Source organism: Psittacula echo, assembly GCF_963264785.1.
Source record: "Psittacula echo genome assembly, chromosome: 5".
In the NCBI taxonomy this organism is placed as follows: Eukaryota; Metazoa; Chordata; class Aves; order Psittaciformes; family Psittacidae; genus Psittacula; species Psittacula echo.
In genome coordinates this window covers 24204972-24231357 of record NC_137739.1, presented here as the reverse complement: position 1 = coordinate 24231357, position 26386 = coordinate 24204972, and the positions used below count along the sequence as shown (strand labels likewise).

General features: G+C 38.4%; 1 protein-coding gene across 2 annotated transcripts in view; it reads right to left on the bottom strand.

Moving 5' to 3' along the window:
- ANO3 (anoctamin 3) overlaps window positions 1–26386 on the bottom strand; it is a gene marked incomplete at both ends in the record, with an annotated part of 217427 nt that overhangs the window by 39462 nt on the left and 151579 nt on the right. For both annotated transcript variants that reach the window (XM_080617104.1, XM_080617105.1), the window contains 7 exons: window positions 677–798; window positions 5477–5532; window positions 6911–7017; window positions 8485–8616; window positions 14032–14076; window positions 18800–18900; window positions 20598–20750. In XM_080617104.1, coding sequence (XP_080473230.1) covers window positions 677–798; window positions 5477–5532; window positions 6911–7017; window positions 8485–8616; window positions 14032–14076; window positions 18800–18900; window positions 20598–20750 — 716 coding nt within the window. The remainder of the gene's footprint in view (window positions 1–676; window positions 799–5476; window positions 5533–6910; window positions 7018–8484; window positions 8617–14031; window positions 14077–18799; window positions 18901–20597; window positions 20751–26386) is intronic.

The window sequence follows — 26386 nt, the reverse complement described above, 5'->3', positions numbered from 1 at the left end:
GGGTTGGAAGGGACCTCAAAAGATCATCTAGTCCAACCCCCCTGCAAGAGCAGGGTAACCTAGAGTACATCACACAGGAACTTGTCCAGCCGGGCCTTGAATATCTCCAACGTAGGAGGCTCCACAACTCCCCTGGGCAACTTGTTCCAGCGCTCTGTCACTCTCACAGTAAAGAAGTTTTTCCTGATGTTCACATGGAACCTCTTATGCTCCAGTTTACACCCATTACCCCTTGTCCTATCACTGAACATCACTGAGAAAAGCCTAGCTCCATCATCCTGACACTCACCCTTTACGTATTTGTAAACATTGATGAGGTCACCCCTCAGTCTCCTCTTCTTCAAGCTAAAGAGACCCAGCTCCCTCAGCCTCTCCTCATAAGGGAGATGTTCCACTCCCTTAATCATCTTTGTGGCTCTGCGCTGGACTCTTTCATGCAACTCCCTGTCCTTCTTGAACTGAGGGGCCCAAAACCGGACACAATATTCCAGATGCCATGGGGTTTGTATTTTAAGTTTCATGCTGAGAACTGTCAAGCAGCTGGACCTAAATGCCTTTTATGCAGCCTTATTTGAAATTGAAAGTTACAGAAAAGCACAAGGAGTTTAGCAGCTCCATTACCACATTGTTGCCAGGTTGTATCACAGAAACAAGCTACTTTTCCGAGTACTAATACCTGATTAAATCAAGAGGTTGGTATTTGTACCACATTCCCCACCGTGCCCAACGCTCATATAAGAGGTGTCTGTGATTCTGAGCTCCGTGTGTTTTGATGGGATGTCTGCTTTTGTGGCTTCCCTGAAAAACACGCAGAAATAAAGCACATTATTAGGCACTATGGAATAAACCTAAAATTTCTTCAGGTTTTTTTGAGTATAATATCAAACATTTTTAATAAATAGGTCTCTTATTAAGGACATCTCCAGGACATGTCATCTGGCGGTAACAAGACTGACAGAAGAGACATGGTTACATATGCTTCTGAAATGGCCAGTTTCTCTAAGAATTTCTGATAGAACCATAGTAATAGAGCACTATAAAGAACTACTCAACTCTTTATATGGCTTCAAGCACAGTGTTTCTATTTCATTAACCCATGATTATTTGTATGCTTTCACCTATGTCGTCTAAATTTTTCATGGGATATATGCAGTATGTTTTTTTTCTCTCCTATAGAATTTCAGAAATTTCTAGTATGTCAACTCACTTCTCTCCTAGGTATTTTCTACTACTTTATTTAACTCCTGTTTAGCAGTATAGATAAACATGTCTTTCTGCGGCACACATTTTCTAAGACGATGGAAAAACATGAACTAGCATTATTCTGGAGCTACGTAGGACTTTCAGAAGCATTAAAAGTAAAACACAGGATTGGTCTGACACAAAAGGAGTCCTTTCAGGCCAAGCCCAACATTTACAGATTCACTAACAGCCAGAAAGAATGCTCAGCAGTTGAGAGGTAAACACAAGTTTGCTAGAACAACCTAAGCAGGATCTCTTGGATTTGTAATTTTCCTCCAATTCTGAAACAGGACAACCCCTTTAAGTATCACAGTATCACAGTATGCTAGAGATTGGAAGGGACCTCAAAAGATCATCTAGTCCAATCCCCCTGCCGGAGCAGGAATACCTAGATAAGGTTACACAGGAATGTGTCCAGGCGGGTTTTGAATGTCTCCAGAGAAGGAGACTCCACAACCTCCCTGGGCAGCCTGTTCCAGTGTTCTGTCACTCTCACTGAGAAGAAGTTTCTTCTCAAGTTTAAGTGGAACCTCTTGTGTTCCAGTTTGTACCCATTACCCCTTGTCCTATCATTGTTTGCCATTGAGAAGAGCCTGGCTCCATCCTCATGACACTCCCCCTTCATATATTTATATACACTAATAAGGTCACCCCTCAGTCTCCTCCAAACTATAGAGACCCAGCTCCCTCAGTCTTTCCTCATAAGGGAGATGCTCCACTCCCTTAATCATCTTAGTTGCCATGCGCTGGACTCTCTCCAGCAGGTCCCTGTCCTTCTTGAACTGAGGGGCCCAGAACTGGACTCAATATTCCAGATGCGGTCTCACCAGGGCAGAGTAGAGGGGAAGGAGGACCTCTCTCGACCTACTGACCACCTCCTTCTAATACACCCCAGGATGCCATTGGCCTCCTTGGCCACAAGGGCACAGTGTTGGCTCATAGTCATCCTGCCGTCCACTAGGACCCCCAGGTCTCTCTCCTCTACACTACTCTCTAACAGGTCATTCCCCAACCTATACTGGAACCTGGGGTTGTTCCTGCCCAGATGCAGGACTCTACACTTTCCCTTGTTATATTTCATCAAGTTATTCCCTGCCCAACTCTCCAGCCTGTCCAGGTCCCGCTGGATGGCAGCACAGCCTTCTGGCGTGTCAGCCACTCCTCCCAGCTTAGTGTCATCAGCAAACTTGCTGATAGTACACTCAATTCCCTCATCTAAATCGTTGATGAATATATTAAATAATACTGGTCCCAGTACTGACCCTGGAGGCACTCCACTAGATACAGGCCTCCAACTAGACTCCGCCCCATAGACTACAACTCTCTGGCTTCTCTCCTTCAGCCAGTTCGCAGTCCACCTCACTACCTGATCATCCAGACCACACTTCCTCAATTTAGCTATGAGGATGCTGTGGGAGACTGTGTCAAATGCTTTGCTGAAGTCAAGGTAGACCACATCCACCGCTCTGCCATCATCCATCCACTGTGTTATTTCCTCATAAAAGGCTATGAGGTTGGTCAAGCATGACTTCCCCTTGGTAAAGCCATGCTGACTGCCCCTCATAACCCTCTTATCCTTGATATGCCTTAAGATGGCATCAAGGATAAGGTGTTCCATCACTTTCCCAGGGATGGAGGTGAGGCTGACCGGTCTATAGTTACCCGGGTCCTCCTTCTTGCCCTTTTTGAAGACTGGAGTGACATTTGCTTTCCTCCAGTCCTCAGGCACCTCTCCCGTTTCCCAAGACTTGGTAAAGATGATGGAGAGTGGTCTAGCAATGACTTCCGCCAGTTCCCTCAGCACCTGCGGGTGCATCCCATCTGGACCCATGGATTTATGGATGTCCAGATCGCTCAGCTGGTCTCTAACCCATTCCTCATCAACTAAGGCAAACTGCTCCAGTGACCTGACTTCATCCGAGGTCACAGGGGTACAGGGCTCTTCAGGACTGCCTCCGGCAGAGTAGAAAGAGACAAAGAAGGCATTCAATAACTCTGCCATCTCTGTATCTTCTGTCACCAGGGCACCCATCCCGTTCACGAGTGGGCCAACCTTGCCTCTGGTGTTAGTTTTATCAGCCACGTATTTGAAAAAGCTCTTTCTGCTGTCCTTGACCCCTCTCGCCAGATTTAATTCTAAGGAGGCCTTAGCCATCCTAGCTGCCTTCCTACATCCTCTAGCAGCAGCCTTATATTCCTCCCAAGTGGCCAGCCCCTCCTTCCATGACCTGTAAACTCTCTTCTTCCACTTCAGCATACCCAGCAGTTCCTTATTTAGCCACGCAGGTCTCCTGGCCCTCTTCCTTGACTTCCTACGTGTCGGGATGCTCTGATCTTGAGCTCGGAATAAGCAATTCTTGAATGTCAACCAACTATCTTGGGCCCCTTTACCTTCAAGCAGCCTTGCTCATGGGATTTCCCCTAGCAATTGCTTGAAAAGGGCAAAGTTTGCCCTGCTAAAGTCCAGGGTTGCAATTCTACTTGCTATTGTACTGGTCCTACCACTCAAGATCCTGAATCCCACCATCTCGTGGTCGCTGCAACCAAGGCAGCCCTCAACCTTTACTGCTTCGACCAGACCTTTTACCCCCAAAAGACCTCAGCACTCTCTTATGGTAAAGAAAATAGATCCTCCAATAATTGCAAGTGAGCCAAATCGTTTACTGGGAGGAAGCAGTGCTCCCCAGAGCAGTACTTCAGAGTAAACAGTCAGATAGACCCTTGGAGATCCATGTAATGAAGCCACTTAGATTTTTATAATTTACTTGAAATTTCAAGCATTCCCCATTGAAAGTACACTATTTACTTGTGGCAATCTGCTAACCCTCTGGTTTAAAAATGAGTTAAAACCAAAGCTAAACATCGCCAGGAGTCCAATTCTACACATTTCTCACTACAGTTAGTAAAGATATGCACCAAAAATATCAACACAGAGTGTGACCGTTGCAACATCTAGGAACACCCAGAAAAAGATCATCAACTTACGCTAATTGTCACCTACCTAGAAACAGAACACCAACTGACTTTCACAGACACCTGTATGAATGACTGTAAAGCATAAAGCAATATTTTAAAATCTTTCCCCTTCTCCTGCTTCTTTCAGCACTGTTTACGCCTAACAGAGTTCAGGTCTCAGCATTCTCACTGGGACTGAATTTTCAATCTTATTTCCTTGTGTGATAAAAGAAAAAATAAAAATAAAATTGAAAGTGTTCCAACCACTCGCCCTTAGCACTAGTCAAGCAGAAATTAAGATAGGAGTGTCTTAAAAATGTGACTTAATTAACCTTAGCTGAAACTTTGAAACAGTAGCCATACAAAGGAATATATATGTAAAATGGATACAATAGCACAGTTCTGACAGCCAGAGAAAGCTTCACAGGTTCTTCTGGTATTACAGCCAGCTTTTCCCTGAAGTCAGTAATGCACAGCTGGAGCATTAACAATGATGTTCAATTATTTATCTAAAATACTCCTCCTCTATATCCCCAGTATTTAATTATTAATGCTATATAAAAAAAATTACTCTCAGCAATTTGTAAAGCACAGGTCCGTTCTTTGAAACACAAGACCAAGCCACAATATTCAGCCTGAGCAATCACAGAGTTCACAGAGTAACCTGCAGTTACCATGTTATTGATAGGCATTTAAAATGCTTGAAGATGTGTGGCTTGCTTCTTTCTTTTCAATACACAAAGACTGTGTTGAAAACCCTCTGAAATCAAACACAGGTTTTTCATTTACTTCATGGGTTTACAGTCTTCAGTAGACTTTAACCTACTGAAAAAGATACTCCCAAGTAGAAGCTATCCAGAACTATTCAGAAAAGACTAAATGTGAAATAATTAATCAGTCTCCCTAGCTGTGATGAAGTGCACAAGCTATTAGAAAAATAGAACATTTTGTAGGTGGCAGGCAAAAATAATTTAATACAATTAAATGCAGCAATTTGGAACAACTGATATTCTCATTAAGAACTCCACAGGCAATGTCCAATTCATACAAATAAAAAAGAATTACAATATTCTATTTCATCAAGAAAATATTCCAGGAAGTTATTCTAATACATTCTATAAGAAGAATTTTAAAAGCAAATATTAAAATAAGAGCTATGAATAAAAAGAGTTGCAACAGATTATGCAGTGACATTAAACATTTGCACGACAAAATTGAAGATCTGAAACTGACAGTGCAAGTTTTAGTCTAAATATAGATACAAAATTAACCAGGTTACCTCATGGGGTGGAAATGCTGCTTCATATGTTCCATTATTTAGTAACCTATTAATACCTAAAAAGAAAAAAAGCTTTAGTTTCTATGTCAATTTTTTATACACAATTTCAAGCAGTGTAAGTTTCCAAGTTAGATATTGACAATGTAACTTAACATTAGATGCTTAGGATGCTGCCAAACATGTCAATAATCAATAATCCCACCGTTTATGTAGCTTTTGCTGATCCTACAAGATTTCTGGCTCTGCCAAACTACAAGAGCTTTCTGATGGCCAGTATCTGCAACTTTTCTCTTGGGGTCGCATGCTTGTGCCGAATGAAGTGCGAGAAGGCATTTATATTCAGCTTGCATTCATCAAAGCATATGATATAGATTTTCTGGGTGACATACACAGAGAATGGTATGGGACAGACAACCCTTGAGGCAGCAAACCCCCTGCAGGGTTAAAAGCTAACCTGCTATTTTTAAGTAGAAGACAGCTGAAGATCTTTGTATCAGAGCAGTGCTCTGCATCATACTGGCTACAGCATTCTGGATCATTTCTTACAGTCTACCTAAAACCGGATTTGTTGTACTTTCAAAGAACATTATAAAAAATAAATAATACACAACCATGAATAATGATAATAAAAAGATTTGGTAACTTGTAAAGCATGTCTGTAGCCAAGAGGTTCCCCGGAAATTAGTACTTATGACAGATTTCAGATTTGTCCATTCAAACATACAAATTATGCAAAACTAATCTCATACTGAAATTTGCCTTCATCAGCTTGAAAGGCGCTATATTTGACCCTTGTTTTCTACGGTTTTCTTGCTACTGCTTTTCTTCAGAAACTCAAGCAACAGCTTTCTATAATTTCTATCACCTTCAGAAATACAAGTGTTTAGTATGTCTCTATTTAATTCTTAAATTAAATCCCGAAAATAGCAAATCACATATACATCCCCTGTTCATTGTAAATAAAAATGAACTTCCAAAATATAATACTTTTGATTGTGGATATAAATTAATTTAGTCTTCAGATCAGCTGTCTCTGAGCTACACAGAGACCTCCATGTAAGTTATGTATAGCTTACATTAACTGCGCTGGACTGGAACTGCTTGGTAGTATCAGAACTAGAAGGATCAGACCTTGAAAACATGCAACAGGTTTCTGAGGTATATCTTGTCTTTATTGAGGCTCTTGATTATGTAAAGTTATCAACATCTCTCCAATTTATTTTAAAGTATGAGTAATTAGGTGAAAAAATATTGTCAATTTTTACTGAGTTATTCAAGAAAATAACTGATGTGACATTCCTTCAACTCTGTTACTGAGTGAATAAAAAGATTTTAATGGGTAGCAAAATCAACTGATTTGACTCGATACTTTTTGAGGCAAGTAAAGATAATTTTTTTATAGCTTCAGGTTAGGTGAAAATACAGCAGTCTCACCCATTTTGGATTTTCCATCTTCATACTTAGTTCTCTGTAGCATGTGATGCACGATTCTACTTCTTGTGGAATTGCTGAAGAAGCTGTCTTTGTTGTTTATTGTAAAACTGTTTAAATAATGAATGGCTTTTAATATTCAAAACAATGCACAGGTATTGAAACATAGCTGCTCAAGTGTTTTCTTCTTACAGTGATTTATTTGATCTCTACCCTCCTTGGTTACTGCACAAGACCACAGAATCACAGACTGGTTTAGGTTGGAAGGTACTGTAAAGTTCCAAAGCCCCTGCCAGGATACAAGATTTTACATCTTTAGAGCATCTTCTCAGATCCATTAAATACCATCATCACAGATTATGGCTGGGAAAACAGAACAACTAAAAGTAAACACTAAAATTTTCTACTATCTAGTTAATTTCTGTTCTGGGTAATTAATTTAAACAAAGATCTTCAGAAGCAGCGGCTGTTCTCAAATTCAAGTTACTTATGAATTGGCAGATGTCTGTGTCATGGTACTATGGGAACTATGATTTAGGCAAAAAAAAATAAAATACCTCCACGCACTGGACAACTGAGTAGCAGCTCCACACCACTTTCCCTTGAAGAGTCCCACCCAGGCTGGAGCCAAATAAAGCATCCTTTCCCAGATGGCTCTGGATTCTGGATGCCAGAAATCTGATATGCAGGAGCTTTTGCCTGCTCAGTTGTGCCAAATGTGACGCTATTACGGCTGATAACATCAGCTGAGCTGCTTGAGATATACCACCAAAATCAGATGACTGATCTAATGCAATCTAGTCAATTACTGAACAAAAATGAGATTATAATGCAATTAGTGTCTTGCAGGGAAAAGACAGTTCACTACCATATAGCTTCTTTACTGAGAAGAAAATATTCCCCTTTAGTTTAATTTACACTTCTGCTTTAAATGAACTTTTCTCTCAAAACAGATGTATCAGAAAATACTTTAAAAATTAAGACACAGACAGAATTTTAACATCTAACTTTTCAGGTCCTGAAAAATATTTATGGCACACTTTATAACTACATCACTATCCACATGCTGATCTGAACACATACAGTTCTTATTTGTTGCATATATATTAATACTTTCAGATACAAAAGCATTTTTAAAGAGCAGATCTGAGAAAAAAAATCATTCCTGGTTTTAGCTTGCTTTGAGGTGCTCCCAATTTCAACAGCTGTCTCAGGTTTTGCCTAAGTAGAGTACGTAATTAAGCAAAGCAAACTTGAGCAAATATTTGCATTTTGTCATGTAACGGAAAGAAAAACTAAACCAAGAAAGCAGGATTCATTTGTCAGTCAAATTTCTGTCTATACATCTGAGTGGCTAAACAGCACGTAACATCAAACAGCAAGTGACATCAAACAGCAAGTAACAGAGAGTGGATTTTGGCTTTAAGAGAAAACCCACAGAAAATATCTGATATGATAGTGGGTGTTTGCCAGGGACCATCTGTTAATGGCTGCCTCTATGGCACTTGCTTAGACGAAGTGAGAAAATAAAAAATCCCTGTAGTCTCTGGCACTGCCTTGCCAGTTCCGGCACTTACTGGTGTATGCGTGCACGGCTAAAGGGGGCCGTGTAGCAATCTGTTTCTTCCAGATCAGGTAGGGCCTCCTTATCTAGCTTCATTGGATTTCTGGGCAACCAACTTTTCAGCTCTCTCATATTCCTCTGCAAACTGAGACAAAAAGAAAGCAGATTTACACACTCTCACTTGGTTGTTATTTTCCACCTCCAACATTTCATATTTAGTGACAACAAAACTAGAAATTAAATGAAAGCAGGAAATTGCCACGGGTAGAAAATAAGGAACTAAGGAGCAAATTTAACAGTTTGGGTTTTGTTTGTTTGTTTGTTTTTGTTTTGTTTGTTTGTTTTGGTTTTTTTTGATCTACTTGCATGCTTCACTCAAGCACAACTCATCCTAAAATTAGTGGGATTATGGTTTGAGATGGGACTGCGCTGTTGAGTTTGAGCAAAATAATTTTTCCATGGTAGTCCCTCTGGAAGAATTGTGGATGCTTACAATTTACTCAAGAACACATTTAATTACTTTCTTTAGAGCCACTGGCCAAGGCAAATGTAACTCCTCTCTCCCTTGCCTAGCAACTCAGACACTAAAACTAATAAAATTTTAAAGCACATATATGACAGTTCAGGATCACATTTTCAAGATTTTCTAATTTCAGTAAGTCTTCCTCCTGCAAAATTTTCCTCAGAATCCAAGGGCTGATATTGCCTTACAAAACAGGATACACGAACATCAAACAAAGGATACATTATACAGACACGGCTATATGGCTATACAGTATTAAGACAAAATCCCTCGGTATAGCTTCCTGTAGTTCTCAAAAAAAAAAAAAAAAAAAAAAAAAAAAAAGACATTATAAACTACAAAAAGAACATAATATTTGCATCCCCAATTAGATTATAAACTGGTAACATAAAGGGCTTTCTTCTACTGGCACCTTTTTAAAATAGTGTCTCAGGATATAGAGGGGTAAATCTAGCCAAGTGCAGTTAATTTTCAGCAAATGCTAGAAGTTACCTCCTCATCACTTCGATTTTGCACTCCTTGCTTACCTCTATTTTTTTCATATTCAACTGCAATGAAATACAGGTATTTAAGGAGTAGATCTATTAAATTAGTGCTATAAACATATTACAAATCCAGAAAAAGTCTAAAATTTAGAAAAGCATGCCCTAAATAATATTTTTTAGCAGGATTTGGGCCTCACTCAATAATAAGTTTGCATGATACATAAAGCATATCTATCTCCTATCCACAAAACCTGTAAATTTCAGGATCAGATTTATCGGAGGTGAACTCTTAACTGTCTATGCTAAGCATAAGCATTTCCACACCCATTTCCTAATTAAGAGTAGTAAGTGATGACAAAGTAAGTTGCTCTCAGGCAGCAAATCGACCTCTAGGAAAACATACTTCTTATCAACATCAGCAAAAGAAAACCATTCTACCCTTATTTGACACAGTGTCAGATAGAAAGCTAAGCCAAATTTTACATTTTAAATTCTCAGTACTTTCTTCTCGCTCTACATTGCCAAGGTATTGGCACACACTCTGTATGTAACTGATACTGCACTTGAGGGACACCACTCTATTTGACACAAAACATGATAAGCCAAAGAACATAACTATGTTCATAAAGTCAAAACACAGAATACAGGCAGGTGCATCCCTTAAGTGTCTCCTTTACTCAAATAATACCTTACTGTTGAGTAAGGTATACTTTGAGTTAATTATTGGTTCCAGTGGAAGTTCTCTCAGTACAAAGTTATACATGGTGTGTATCAGTAAAGTTTGCATTTCATTTTTTCTTCTTTTTTTTCTGTTGTACACATGCTGGTATTTTTGAGAACCAAACCCCAGGCTTTTCTTTAATGAGGAAAATACGCAGATGCATTAGGAAGAACAGAAAAACAATGCCTTTGATTTCAGATTTTTCTGATGAAATTGTTCTAAAATTACGTGAAAAGTCCTGATGTTTTCCTCCCTCCAAAGATCTAAAAAAAATTAGTACATAATTATTATCTTAAAGAAATTAGCTCTTGTTTAACATTCATGTCTGCTCCTTTTGACATGCAAAGTAATGAAGAACAGTATTGGACTAAATTAAAAATTATGTCCTCATTACATTTGCAATTTCTCTTCTGAAGCAAAAAGATCTTTCATCTAAGATGTGATTGCTTTTTCATTACATCACTTATAGATGAGGACTCTGAAACTTCGTGCCTTCAGATAGCATAAAATATTTCAAAGTTCATTCCCCCACATACCACAATAATCCTCTTTTCTTGGCTTGCATTATTTTAAAGTTGAACAAGAAACTGAAGTTTCACGAAGCTTTCAATCAAAGCGTTAACAAATTTAAGACAAGTTTTTGCCTAAATCATAGGACTAAGTCTTAGCATTTTTATTCAGAGTGGCTTTCTAGATCAAAAGTAGCATATTAACAGACTATTGACTTCAACTATTCAACGTAGTCTTTTTAATGAGAGTAAAAGCATAACTGGTCTGGTGAAGTCACTCATGAAGTCAGAACTTCATGCAATGAGATAAAAAATGTCTGAGTGGAACAGTGGTGCAAAGATATGGGCTACTACTTCAGGTATGCTCTTACTGAAACCACTCCAGCGGACACTACTGCAACTTTATGCATCTTGGACTACGGGATGCTGTTCTGAAACACGCACACATATTATTCTTTAATATAAAATATAACATTTTATGAAGATGCCTGTAATTTCAGCTTTGCTTAACTTCCATCCTCGACTGTACAGTTCTCTTTTATATAGTTGGCTGTTCTTTTTTGCAGAACAAGTTAGTCCAAAAATCCTTGCAGACTACATTTACTCTGCAGACTGCAATGCAAAGGAACACAGTATAGATGAGTTCGGAATTATCTGATCAGCTCACGGAATAAGATAGTAGAATTAAGCAACTGCCACTGGTCATGTTAGGTATTTTTGACAGCAATCCCCACTCAGTAGTTTGCTCAGTGTTTGCACCTCTCCAGACCTGTCAACCATACGCCACCAAATTATACAGCCGTGACACGTTTCCTTGTTTTGTAACAGGAAACATGTTACGGTTGACAGATTCAACATATGGACACAATCACCACCAAAAAAGATAAAAAAAAAAAGTGCATTTGTTCAATGGAATGATACTAACAATTTCACTTCAGTGTGCAGATTAAAATCCAAAAGGTTTTAAAAAGTCCTTGTGCAAAGCAAAATTATTGCAGCTCAGCTGCTCAACAAAAATCAACTTTGGTTCTCTAACCTCAGAAGTATTAATTTATTTCAACATTTCAGTGGGTGGAGTGAAGCTGCATACTAAGGCAACTATCTCTTCATGTTGTTTTCCTCCATGTCGTTCTTTACCAACATGAAATTGGTTTGTCTGATATTGTGAATACAAGATCAATTCATTAAGAATATTCAGTCTTAAATCTGAGAATTCAGGCAATTTTTGATACTTGCATACCCCACTTCTAGCAACTCACCTTCCTTTGAAAAGATTTGTGAAGGCTTTCCAAATATTGCTATTAATGATTATGATAAAATTATTTCTATAGCGTGGACCTTTGAATAGAATTCAGGCTTCACAGGATGAAGTACTGTTAAGGGTTTTTTTAAGGTACGTAAATGAAGAAATGGAGAGATACCACACAGATATCACATATAAGGAAGGTGGTATACCAGTAAGCGTTCCATTAATCTTCCCTTCTTTAATTCATGCTCCTATATCTTCTGTGGACATTTTAAAGAACATTTAAGATCATATAACCACATCAATAAATTCAGGGAAGTGTACATGTTGCAGGAGGGTGTAATATGCTAGTGCTACCTCACATTAAATTATAGAAAATCAGTAGCCTTAAAATTTTACCTTTGATATACAAAGATTTAAATACAGTTATTCACTGTGGCTCTTGCAAATTCTACTTAATAACAGAAATATTAGTAAGAGATTTAATGAGTTACAGAGAAAAGTTAAGCTGGAAAAGTTGTAAGACGAAAAGAAACAACAACAGTACTGTAGAATGGTTTGGGATGGAATGGATCTTAAAGATCACCTAGTTCAAGATATGTATGTCAGCAATTTTAGCATTAGCTTTCATTTTTAGAAGTAGCTTCTTTATTTTTTTCCACATTATTGCTTTGTGCACTGTACTATAGAAACTGCCAGAAAAAGTATTCAGAAAAATATTCATCCTCAAATTCTCACAAAGTAAATCACAAGTAAAAGTATTTGTCTCAAATGAAAAAAGTCAATCTGGCATGAAAACTGTTTATTACTTGGTTCACAGGTACCGTGCAACTTCAGTTGCATGCTTCAGGCATCTATCCTTCCATAATAAGGAAAATAAATTTATTTACTATCTAGGACTCAACAGATGGATTACAGACAAAATGAGACAATTTTGCAGTAAAGCTTGTTGATTTTGCCCTTGCATTACAAAGCACATCACTTACATTTTTTATAATGCACACTAAAATGAAGCAAGCATGTGAATGACTGGGAAGAGTAAAAAACGCAGTTGTAAATTTAAGTTATAGATTGGTTTATTTCAATACATTTTATCTGCTTATGTATTTAAAGTTCTCTCATTGTACCATTCAACGGTGCTTTATCTGTTTTTGTTATACAAAAACATGATCATCTTGCTGATCATCTTGCAAACTGATATCATGAGACTACTTAAATTTTTCCTAAGAAATAATGAGGGCTTTTCATCATCTAAAGTAACAACAGGAGAAAATCAACTGCAATCTCAGCTCAAGATCCATTTGAGAAAACCCATGACAAAAACCTGTCAGATTTCCCCCCTGTAAAAATTCTCCTATCTTTTCCGTAGGCAATTAGGATTTACAAGACATCATTATGTCTGGCTAGAGCAATGGGGAGTGATTACAGCTCCCAGTGCCCCCCGTCTTTACTCCCCAGCTCCCTTAGACTCTTTTTTGCATGCTGCTGTGGCCCCTTGTAGCCATTCCTGTCTGACAAAAGCAGCAACAGCAGTAGTCACAGGTGAGGTTTGCATGTCTGTGTCTCAGAGTTAAACAGCCTTCCCTGCAGTTATTCTGACAGCTATCAAATCTAAGCTCAACACAGCCTCTGGTTTGTGGTGTTGATTTAGTCCTTATCACCAGGACACACATGAGGTGTTAACATGCAAAGTTACGTTTCCATGTCTAAGGAAATAGCTGAATATCAGAATCTGAGACATACACTCAAATGGATCTTTCATGCCAAAGAAATATGCCTCGGTACAGTAGACAGAACTGCAGAGAGAGCTCCAGCATTAAATCTTTCCTGCCAGGATAAGGCCTATTTTTTTCTGGCATAAACATTTTTGCATTTCCAAAATGAGACCTGGCAAAGCTTTGAAGTACTGCATCTTGTTACACATGAATATTTTAACACTATGAGCTAACATATTTTGAGTTTTCAAGAAAATAATCTAATTTTCCAAGTTTCCTCGATAAATTTACAACTGCGAATGGATTTTCTTTAGCAGGGTGACTATCTGGTAAAATTAGAAGCTACACATCACCCACCAACCTGCCCATCGTTTTGCTCCTCCAGTCAGTGTAATAACATTTTTTCCTGAAAGAACAGCAAAAATCAGCTGAGAATAATCAAGTAGGAGGCAGTTGCAAAGGACATATATATTATAAAAGAACACTGGACATTTTAAACATGCATTTTCATAGGCAGAAAAACAGAAAACACTTAAAAAACGCTTATTAAAATGCTGTAATTTCACATATTATCAAGTTTGAAATTTGTTTCTGAGTCAAAATCAAAATTTGTATTTGTAGTTAATAACAATAATAGCTTGTAGTTAATAATAATAGCTAATCAACAATTCTTTCATCAGACAAGGTTCAATGGTGTCATGCTATGTATTCATTTCATGTGGTCTTTTCTTAGCCTTTACTTCAGAAAACTCATTTTAGGAGAATCACCAGGGCTCCCATACTACTAAATGCTTTATGCACTTTATGCATTAAATACTGTAAGCACTTAACACCATGAGATGCTCTCTTCATTCTCTGAAGTGTTCTACCATCACCTTCCCTTGACATTTTGCATCCAACTGAAGAACAATACACAGCCCTAAAAATGTTAAGAGTACTAACCGTAACAAACAACTTTCATGTTAACAATTCTTTTCTTTCCGCCCTTCAGTGCTCATAGACACTTAGAGGAAGACGATGAGAAATTCCCTCTAAAGTCTTATGAGAACAGTTACTTTGAAACCATACAAAGACATATTTTCTGTAACTTTAGTATTTGTATTTTGCATATCTATTTCAAGGCTTTCAGCTTTTCTTTTTGGCCTACACCTATCATTTCATGGCACATTTCAACCACACAAAGGCATTGATTTTGCAGATTCCTTGGGTTATCCATATATTTCCCATGATTCTCATCTGGGGACAGTAAAGCTCAGCATTAGGGACTGCGCTCCTCGCTCAGTTCATCTTCTACTTAAAATTTGCCTGAATGCTTTCTACTTCTACAACGTTTGTTTTTTTAGAAGGAATTAAAACAAATTTATTTGGCTATATGATTATAAAAGTTTAACATTATTTCAATTTTATCCCCCCTCCATTCTAACGCATAAAAATGGTAGTTTCACTCTGGATACTTCTCCATCACTTCTTAGCCTAGAACTACACATAGTTAACAAGATCTGCAACTGCCCGACTGGGCAGTATTTGAATCATTTCACATTACTTACATTAAAGTAACAATGAACTGAATACATTAAAAAGAGTGAGATGGAAATGTGGCTTGAAAAATAAGCAGCCATTGGAAAACTATGTATCTACCAATGTGCATGGTGCTGGCAGCCTGGCACTTGGTACTGCTAGGCAGAATGGTAAAACAAAGCAATGAAGAATTATGACAAGATTCTCAGACACTACGTTTTTTAACAAAACCTCATTCTCTTTAACTTGCCTTAGCTGTTTTGCACAGATAGAGTCCAGCTAAGCTACAGATACAACTAATTTATTCATTACACACAACAATAATATGCCACAAGATACTTGTAGACATAGATTTGAGTTCTTGAGCTCCAGAAATAGATGCTTGATTTCTACTGACAGACCATATACTTTACTTAAAAATATCTATAAATTGTTTAAAAAAAAAAGTACAATTCAGTCATGACCTAACCTTGTTGCTAATGTAAGACCTGTCTGAAACCATACAAAACACAACAGTGATTAGCACAGACAAGTCTTTTACAACGTGAGCAAAATTTCCTTTTGCAACTGAAACACCGAGATTCCATCTGTGTTATATACATGATGTATACTATGTATTTGCCAACACATTTTCGGTATGATGCCATACTAAAACAGTTCTGGGATAATGGGTGATCCCTTATGTCAGCAAAAAGCATTTTTTCACTTTTCAGCAATGGAGAGAAATACTTCTTAGCCTGTGTAATAATTGTATTAGTTTTGTTTACATTCCTGGATTGAGCAAAATGAACCTAAAAAATACATGGTTAATTCTTACAGCATTAGTCATATATAGTACCAAAATATGTTATATTTTTCGTGACCATACCCAAAAGCCAAAATTTTGCAACACTCTGCAAGAGAGCAAGGGTGTACTGCATTGACGTAATGCAGGGAAGGTTTGCTCTTTGACAGTCAGAAACCACTGATAAATCAGATGAAGACTGAGAGAAATAATCTGTTCTTAGAATCACAGAATATCTCCAGTTGGAAAGGACCCATAAGGATCACTGAGTTGAACTCCCTGCTCCTCACAGTGCTACCTAAAACTTCTTGTGAGTGAACCACTCTAGTTCATTGTAACTGTGGGAGAACTGTGTGATTTGAGCTTCTTCTATGCACTGAATGAAGAAAACAGTTACTTCAGGAAAACAATATATGCCACTCAGTTAAGAAAGGCGTGATTTATATAAGCAGGCTCAAGACTTAAACGGAAGTGCTTTGACAGAACACGTCATTGAATTACAAAGTGCGTGGTCACAGGATGTTGTTACAGAAGCTTAAATCACTTAAGTCGCTTAAATGAAAAGCCACCAGTGGCTAATATAATAGAGATGAAGACATGAATTCTGCCTCAGAAGGTCTTTAAACCACAGCCTTCTGGAAAGAGAGAAGGCACCATGACACAAGGCCCTACATTTGCTCGGCTTCTGTACTGGACACTTCAGACAGGCTGCTGGCAGAGCAAGACAGACCTTAGCTATTCTGCTACATCTACTCTGTGGTCACAATAAAAATGTATTTACTTTTGTTTTTTAAAAAGTATGGAAATTAAATAGACTGTTTCAAATATTCACATCAGTTTTAGATTGCATTTTTATTAAAATTCCTATTAAAAACTTTGAAAGGACAAAATAAATGATGATCAGTTTACTATTTCTCACAGTTCTGTTATAGTGGTAGACGTGGAGAGTGGGCTTTTTTCTTACCAAATTACTGTGTTTCATTCTACAGCAAAACCGCCAACAACGTGAAACAGGAGAATTTATCATTTTATCTACTTTTGGTGTAATGAACTAAGTGGGATAAAAGGAAGCTTAAGCAACAGCCCAGAAACAAAGAAACAGGGATCAGACACTTGGGGGGAAAAAAGCCCACAGAATGTATTTATATCTCAGTTAATAATAATAACAATAAACATAACTTCAAACGCCTTCCAAATGAAGCAGCACTTCAAATCTTAGGCTTTCTTTTCCTGAAGAGCACTACTGAACTATGAAGTTACTAGAAAGATGAAGAATTCAAACCAAACCATTGCTAAATCCTAACTTAATTTTGTGACTTCATGTATCAGAAGGATGAAGGAAGTATTTTTTAATTGGAATTTAAATTGTTTATGTATGTGTACACACAGGCAAATACTTCTATATTTAAAATGTTGACAAGTATTATTCAAACTAGAGAAGCTCAAATTCACAAGGAAGATGACTTAAGAAAACACCTTTTTTTAATGGAAAGGACTTTGAAGGCTTAATGGGATTAGTGGAAACTCAGTATAGAACTGCATATTTGAAGCAAGTTTTGAGCAAAAGATGCTTCATGATGACTCCGGCTTAGGAGCAACGCAAGAGAGTCATACTGTGATAGCTGATATAGGCAGGGACATGAAGGACAAAGCACTTGGCAATTCAAGTAAGAAAGGAGTGCTCTAAGGGTATTTTCTGTTGAGTCACACAGCTTCAGCATCTAGTTACCACTTTTAACTCCTGAGGAGACTTACAGCACACTACATGCTTTTCTCTCTCTGGAAGAACATTATTAATAAATTTGAAAAGACATGTTTTCTCCTTTAAAAACTTCTGTATTGTTGCAAAAAGTATTAACTGTGTCCTACATAGAAACGCTGACTGGTTTAGGTTGGAAACGACCTTAAAGACCAGCTAGTTCCAACCTCCTGCTATGGGTGGGGATGCCTTCCACTAAACCAGGTTACTCCAAGCCCTGTCTAACCTGGCCTTGAACACTGCCAGGGATGGGGCAGGCACAGCTTCTCTGGGCAACCTGTGCCAGTGCCTCACCACCCTCACAGGGAAGAATTTCTCCCTAATGTCAAATATAAATTTCCCCTCTGTCAGTTTAAAGCCATTACCCCTTATCCTGCCACTACACGTCCTTGTAAAAAGTCCCTCTCCAGATTTCTTGTAGGCCCCCTTTAGGTATTGGAAGGCTGCTATAAGCTCTCTCTAGAACCTTCTCTTCTCCAGGCTGAACAAGCACAGCTCTCTCAGCCCGTCTACAAATCAGTGACAAAAATTTATTGTAAAAACATATGATAGAATTTGTTTAGAACACAGATAAGGAACTCAATTCATTTCATTATTCTGCCACAGGAAAGCTACAGAACCAAGAAATAAAGATATCTAATTTTATTCAAAGTATGCAAATATATGTTATATTGGAGACACATGAGACACCAGCTATTTCTGTCATTTCACCTGCTTTTAGGTAAGACTTCGGAAATACCCCAAAATCATTGAGAATACCTGAGCTCAGATGAAGGATATCTGGACCTCTCCAAAGCCTTAAAATAATGTGTGAACTACTAACAGTATTTTCTAAAGACTTAAGGTCAATATGATCTGGCAGGTAAGTCTGAAAACAAGTACCACAGGTGAATGTGAAAAGAACAGTACTTATGATTTGTTTCTCCTCTCCCCTACCACCACACTGAATTACATGTAAGTGTGCCTGGCCACGACCTAACAAAGACTGCATTTTAGCCTTAAGGTAAGTAATGAACTTTTAGTATTAAGCACTAAATTACAAGTTTCTGAAAAGAGTTTCCACAGTACCTGAAAGGCATCCTGATGTTCATTCTTTCCGCGTATTTGCACAATGTCTCCCATGGACAGTGAATTTTAACAAACATGATATCACTGTTTGTAACAGCTGGCTGTAAAGAGTGGTAGCAAACAAATACATATTAACAATTCAAACCTCTATGGCACATACTTTTCTAAAAGCATTCCTCAGGGTCAAATTCTGCATTTAGGCCTTCAAGTGACTATGCAAGTCTGAAAACACTGTAACTGCTCTCAGTTAGACAAAGGCAAATTATTAACTTTTGTTTCCTTTCCAAACCCTGTAATAGGAGTAAGCTAGTAACTCTCTAGGCATACCTTTGGTCCCACAACAGAAGTTGAGAAAGTCTGAATGAAGCATTTTTGGACATGCAATAAATGAATTCACTTTAAATCCCCTCAGAATTATCTTAGATGAGCAGCTTGAAGACTATTCTATGTGTCTCCCATGTAAGGAGAAGAGTGCTCAGCTGCTGGAGATATAGGAACAGCTGGGAGAAGACTGCAGATCCTGCTCTGCCAAATGGCAGCTCCAGGGAATGGTTAAATAATTACAGTATCTGCTACGAAATTGTAAATGTGATCTCTGTATGAATTACTATTTTTTGGTAAAATCTACTCCACACAAATGTTCTTCATTGCTAATTTATTTGTACATAGAACAAGTTTCAGCATTTCAGATTATCTTTCCTTATGAACACTTCAGTTCCACACCCTTCTCCCAAGACATACTTGCTTGAGTTTTTATAAGTACATATTTTTGTACAGCTGAGTCTGATTATATCCTCCCAAAAACTTAAGGGATGCAAGGTTTGGTAAGTAAAGGTAAAGTAGAATTTAGTTAAAGGATTAATAAAATCTTTACTGTTCACAATTCTAGCTACACAGTTCCAGAAAGTCATAGCACAGTTCAATAATGCTACTTCTAGGATTTTATTTTTCTGAAATGATGTGGATAAATAGATACTACTGGAAGACAATTTAAACCACCTGATATCTAGAACTACGATCTTAAACTTCTTGTTTTCTGAAGTGTCAATTGACACCAGTTGAGATTGGGATTTTTATTGAAATTTGAACAAAACCAGGTATTTTTACAACTAGACTGTAACAATCTTTAAAAGCCTCAAAACCAAATATTAATCCACTCTCAGGTTAGTTTTTTATGACTATTTTACATGCTGCATTGCCAGCTACAGCTTGCAAGGACTACAAACCGGTTGAAACCTTTAACATGGAACATGTAAGGTGATTCCATTGAGTTGAAATGTATAAATCGGGATAAAAGATACAGGCACTATAGAAGTTTACGTCAGGATAGACTAAACATGTACCTATTTTGTAAGTAACTGCTGAAACAGCAAAAATCCAAGGCTGTTTTCCTGGCTCTGTCTTCCTTCATTTTTATATTAATACTGTCATTATTAGGGATGGATTAATTTGACACTGACAATCTTAACCCCGTGAAAACCAGAGACATTTAGTCCTTCATGCATTCTGCTTGAAGACATAGAGGTTATATATTAAAGCAATAATGAATTACTGAAGCTTCTTCTGTTCTGCAAGCATAAGGAGCTGGAAGTTTTCACTCTACTACACTACACCTGTATGGAGAGTACGTGTGTGTGTACAACCATGCATCCCCAAAACATGTTAAACAATAGTTAGTATTAATTTAGTAGTATCAAACAAATGTTAGGAACAGCCTGACTGGAAAGGCTTTTAAGATTTTCAGGAATCTTTTATAAATTCAGTTAAGTACGACAATACTATAAGCTACAAGACTTACCTCTCGTTCTAACATCAACCCTTCTGCTCTCAAATTCTTTTCAAATGTGCTTCTTTTTTCTACCTGTGGACTTGACTTCTTGTACACCAAGATGTAATCAATGCGCTTTTTTCCGTCTTTGAAGAAGAGCCCTGATGACGCCATGGCATCAGCCTGGAGAAGAGAGAATAAAAGAAACACCGAATATGGCACCTGTGAAGATGAAAAGCCCCATCATGAACTGCACATAACACGAATTTCCTAAAGCATAGAAAAGTCCACGTATCTGCGGGATGAATATGTAAAAAAGTAACAAGAACAGGCAGTTTATACGCATCTTTTGCTCAGGATTTCAAAATAATTAGAATGAAATAAAATAAAATAGCTCCACAGCACTCATATTCTACCCATGTCTTTCAGCTGAACCTTAGAATTATTATGTATATATAGATATGAACCTCTGCTAATCCTTACTTTCCAGCAGCAATTGCTGGAAGAAAATAAAGGCAAGGAAATGAAACCAAATTTCCAGCTTTGTACCTGGCCAAATTTTACAGAACAAACATACTTGTATTTTCTCCAAAAGAGAAATAAATCTAAAAAAACTTAAAAAGATAGGCTACTGATTGGAACGTTTTCCTGCATATTCCAGCTGAAGTACTTTTCAATGCCATGTTAGCAGTATTTAGATTTTATCTCATTCCTTCCCACCATGCTTGCAAACAAAAGGGATTCTCTGACCTTGATATGGAAAACCCTGCTTTATATGCTGCTGCTGCAAGCTATTTTTGCATTCTGTCTTTTGCATGATTCAGAATAGACAGCGACTGTATCAACTGGTGTCAGACTGTGAGGATTTGAAAACTGAAAAGGTAAACTGAGAAACTGTCATCATCTCCTGGAGAGTGCAGCACTCATTTTAATACAAACTGTCCAGAACAAGTACATTAGTTTGAAGTAAGATACATTACACCTCTATATATGGGACCAGAAATCTATGAGTACTGCATCTTCTAACTAATACGATGCTAGCCTTAGAAATTAATCCTATTTGGATTATTGCCTCGTCCCTGGCAGTGTTCAAGGCCAGGCTGGATGGGACTTTGAGCAACCTGGTCTAGTGGAAGGTGCTCTGGCCTGCGGCAGGGAGTTGGAACTAAATGAACTTTAAGATCTCTTCCAACCCAAAACAGTCTGTGATTCTATCAGATAAGAAATTTATAATACTCAGAGTTATATCCTAGTTACACTCTCTATTGATAAACAGAACCAAGTGTTAGCGCATGCTATCAGAGTGTAAATACTGGATACCAGTTCACTTGTTTCTATGTGAAATGTTTTTCTTACTCCCACATACCTCACTGCCACCTTTCTACATATTTAGTGCTTCTGAGAACTCCTCAGTCTGCAACAACTAGTTTTCTAACAAGATTCTTCCTCTTTCTCTGCTTAACTTCTAAAGCAAAAGCAAAGGAAAAGTCATTCTCAGCTACTGTTGCATCACAGCTGGGAACATTATTTAAATAGATTAAGCTTCAATTTATAATAATAAAATTGTTTAGGTTGGAAAAGACCTTTAGGTTCATTGAATCCAACCATTAACCTAACACAGCCATGCTCAATAGGAAACCATGTTCCTAAGTGCCACATCTACATGTCTTAAAAGCCTCCAGCGACAGTGACTTCACCACTTCTCTGGGCAGCCTGTCCCAATTTTGACAACCCTTTCAGTAAAGAGATTTTTCCTAGTATCCAATCTAAACCTCTCCTGGTGGAACTTGAGGTTGTTACCTCTTGCCCTATCACTTCTTACTTGGGAAAAGAGACCAACACCCACCTCACTACAACCTCCTTTCATGTAGTAGTAAAGAGTGATAAGGACCTCCCCAAGCCTTCACTTCTCCAGACTAAGCCCCCTCAGTTCCCTCAGCCGTTCTTCATCACACTTGTGCTCCAGGGCCTTCACCAGCTCCACTGCCCTTCTCTGGACCTGCTCCAGCACCTCAATGTCTCTCTTGTAGCGAGAGGCCCCAAACTGAACTCAGGATTCAAGATTGCGGCCTCTTCAGTACTGAGCACAGGGGGACGGACAATCACTGCCCTGGTCCTGCTAGCCACAGTAGTGCTGATACAGGACAGGATGCTGTTGGCCTTCTTGGCCACCCATGCACACTGCTGGCTCACATTCAGCCAGCTGTTGACCAGTGCTCCCAGGTCCTTTTCCACAGGGCAGTTTTCCAGCCATTTAAGTACAGTTAAGCTTATTTTCTCCTCAGCAGCTGGTGATGTAATCAATTGCCTGCTTTTCCAGACAACCCTTTTCAAAACTAACCATATAAGCCTTGTGTTACCTGCTCCAAGATACACTCCTGCTTATGTATCTCATTAACAAGCCTATGAATACAAAATGGTGCCAGAAGTCTCAACCTTATCAGGGCAGGGAAGACAAGATGTCCAATGTAACCAAGAGAAACAATATGGAAACTGGGAAACAATTAGCAGAAATGGTCAGACATAGGAAGAATGATCTTCCAATCATAAATTATTTTTGAAGTTTGTTGCGAACAGGAAATACCCTGTCCTTTTGTTTGGCTTTTGACAACATCTTTGTCGGTGACATGGACAGTGGGATTGAGCGCGCCCTCAGCAGGTTTGCCGATGACACCAAGCTGTCTGGTTCGGTTGATACGCCGGAGGGTAGGGATGCCATCCAGAGGGACCTTGACACGCTTGTGAGGTGGGCTGATGCCAACCTTATGAAGTTTAACCATGCCAAGTGCAAGGTCCTACACCTGGGTCGGAGCAATCCCAGGCACGGCTACAGGTTGGGCAGAGAAGAGATTCAGAGCAGCCCTGAGGAGAAGGACTTGGGGGTGTTGGTCAATGAAAACATGAACATGAGCCAGCAGTGTGCGCGTGCAGCCCAGAAAGCCAACCGTATCCTGGGCTGCATCAAGAGGAGCGTGACCAGCAGGTCAAAGGAGGTGATCCTGCCTCTCTACTCTGCTCTTGTGAGACCTCACTTGGAGTATTGTGTGCGGTTCTGGTGTCCTCAACATAAAAAGGACATGGAACTGTTGGAACAAGTCCAGAGGAGGGCCACGGGGATGATCAGGGGAGTGGAGCACCTCCCGTATGAAGATAGGCTGAGAAAGTTGGGGCTGTTCAGCCTGGAGAAGAGAAGGCTGCGTGGAGACCTCATAGCAGCCTTCCAGTATCTGAAGGGGGCCTACAAGGATGCTGGGGATGGACTCTTCATCAGGGACTGTAGTGACAGGACAAGGGGTAATGGGTTAAAACTTAAACAGGGGAAGTTTAGATTGGATCTAAGGAAGAAATTCTTTACTGAGAGGGTGGTGAGGCACTGGAATGGGTTGCCCAGGGAGGTTGTGAATGTTCCATCCCTGGCAGTGTTCAAGGCCAGTTTGGATGAGGCCTTGGGTGGCATGGTTTAGTGTGGGGTGTCCCTGCCCATGGCAGGGGGGTTGGAACTAGATGATCTTAAGGTCCTTTACAACCCTGACTATTCTATGATTCTATGATTCAGATTTTCCTTTTTTATTCCCATGAGAAATTAAGTCTAACAGGAAAAAATAATTTATCAATATACTGATAAAACAATTTTTGAAGACTAGAATACCGCATACTCTGTTGTATTTTTATGCATTCTTCTACTTTGATTTATCCCAAGATATTCAGATAAATGGTATCTGAAGTCCAAATTAAGGTAGTCAAGATGGTTAAGCAAGATTATTAGTGCACCGAATACAGGGTTTGTCACCCCTTCTAAGAATTCTAGACGTAGACAGTAATAAAAACATAAATTTTTATTATTTTGAAATGCCACAAACGTGATTATCTAAAGATACAAGATACAGAGATTTGAAGGTGAGGTAGTGGACTCAAGTTTTGAATATGAAAATTTTTAAACACCCAAACTTTTTTCAGGTTTAAGACACAAGCAACAAATCTTCAACAACGAAGATTTCCTGCACAAATACTTCACAAAAGCAGACCAGAGCTGCTTTTGTGCTCCATGAAGCAGGTAAAATGAGACAGAAAAGCCTGGACAAATTTCTCCCAAAAGGGGAGATCTGAAACTTCTGTTATACAATTTCTGCTCATGCAAGTTCTGCACAGACATTGTGCAAATTAAATCTACCTTTCTGTAATAAACTTCTGCCTTTCTTTGGATTATTAGTTCTAGCCTTTCTTTCATCATTTCTAAATGATTTTCTTCAGTCTTGGAAAAACATGTTTTCTTTCTCAGATTAACAACAGTCTGCAAATACGCCCTCAGATTCATCTGCCCCAAACAGAATTCCTCGGAAGCAATGCTCAATAAATAATGAGCTGCACTGATGGTAAAGAGAAGTGTTTCATCTATTCATCACAGAGCACTTTCAGAGTACTACCGCCACCAGCTAAGTAGTGCGATAGTGAAGCCACTCACCACAGCTGTGCAGGGAACCTGACCTTTATAGATTTCAGCACTGATTCACTTCAACACTATTGGCACCACTAGTTTCACTTTAGTGCAATTCTCAAGCAATGCTGTCCACCTATATTAACAGGAATATCAGGAAAAGAATTTATCTGGTAATTTAGGTGAGGTTTTTTTTCAGTTGATGTGAAGGAGCTCCATAATGCGTACAGAGAACAGGGAGCAGTAATTTCAATTAAGTGTGAGTCAAGGTATATTGGCTATCATCTACACCTACGAAAGGGAATCAGTCTCTTAGTACAAAGGGCATCCAGGCAAAGCACATTCAATATTTAAATGCTCTTTTGGACCAATAAATCTCCAATTCATTCTTTCATCTTTTGCTCAACACAGTGGACAAGAAAAGCATCAGAAGAAATATTTTGTGCAAAGCCCTTACTCTCCTCTATTCTAAGATTTCCTGTTTCACCTGAAACAAGGACTGATCAATGTCTGCTTTTTTTTTTCTAATCTTCTTCATCCTCTCTATCTTCTTAGATTTCCAGATTTTCTGAGCAGCATCCACCTGATGTTTACACACATGAGAACTTAAGTTTGAATTGAAACATTCCGTTTAGAGTACTGCTGTATAATTCAGCTTCCAAACTCAACATTTTAACTTCACCTTGTTCTTTCCAAGTCTTTAAATATTATCTAATTGTGTACTGAGGCTGTGAAGCTATTCTTCACTCAACAGTAACTTCATTCATAATGCAGAATAGTAACACTGGTTTGCATCAGAGTAGAAGAAAACTTGAGGCTTCACCGCTACAGATCTGCTGCAGTTCCTTAGTTTTCTTTATTATTTGACAACATTTTTGGGTGATTCATAGCTTGTGATTATTATAACAAATAACATGACACGCTGCTTTGAAGTCTGATACGATGTAAAATTCAAAATACTGACATAATTATTCAACTGAAGTTTAATAGTTTACAAAAAACAAATTAATCAATTTAACCTAGAAGAAGGTTTTGCTCAAGCCAAAAAGGTGAAGTGAAAATATAACGCAAATATTTAGCAAAGTTATAAAATAAGAGAGAGTTTACATTTCTATTTATATGTGGTACAAGAAGATTTTCCTTGGACTGAGCCAACATCAAGGGATTTTTTCAAGAAACTATTTTTCAGATTCTAATTAATAAGCAATGTGCTATTTACAAAGTGGGAACAGCTGTTTTGCAGGCTCTTTCTCTCCCCAATTAATTTAAATAGCACAATTCACAGAAATTATAACTATTTAAACTCTACTGACTTCAGTCTACTAATTAAACTTTTACCAATTTTTCACTCCATACATAGAAACAAATATTCTAGAAGAGTGAG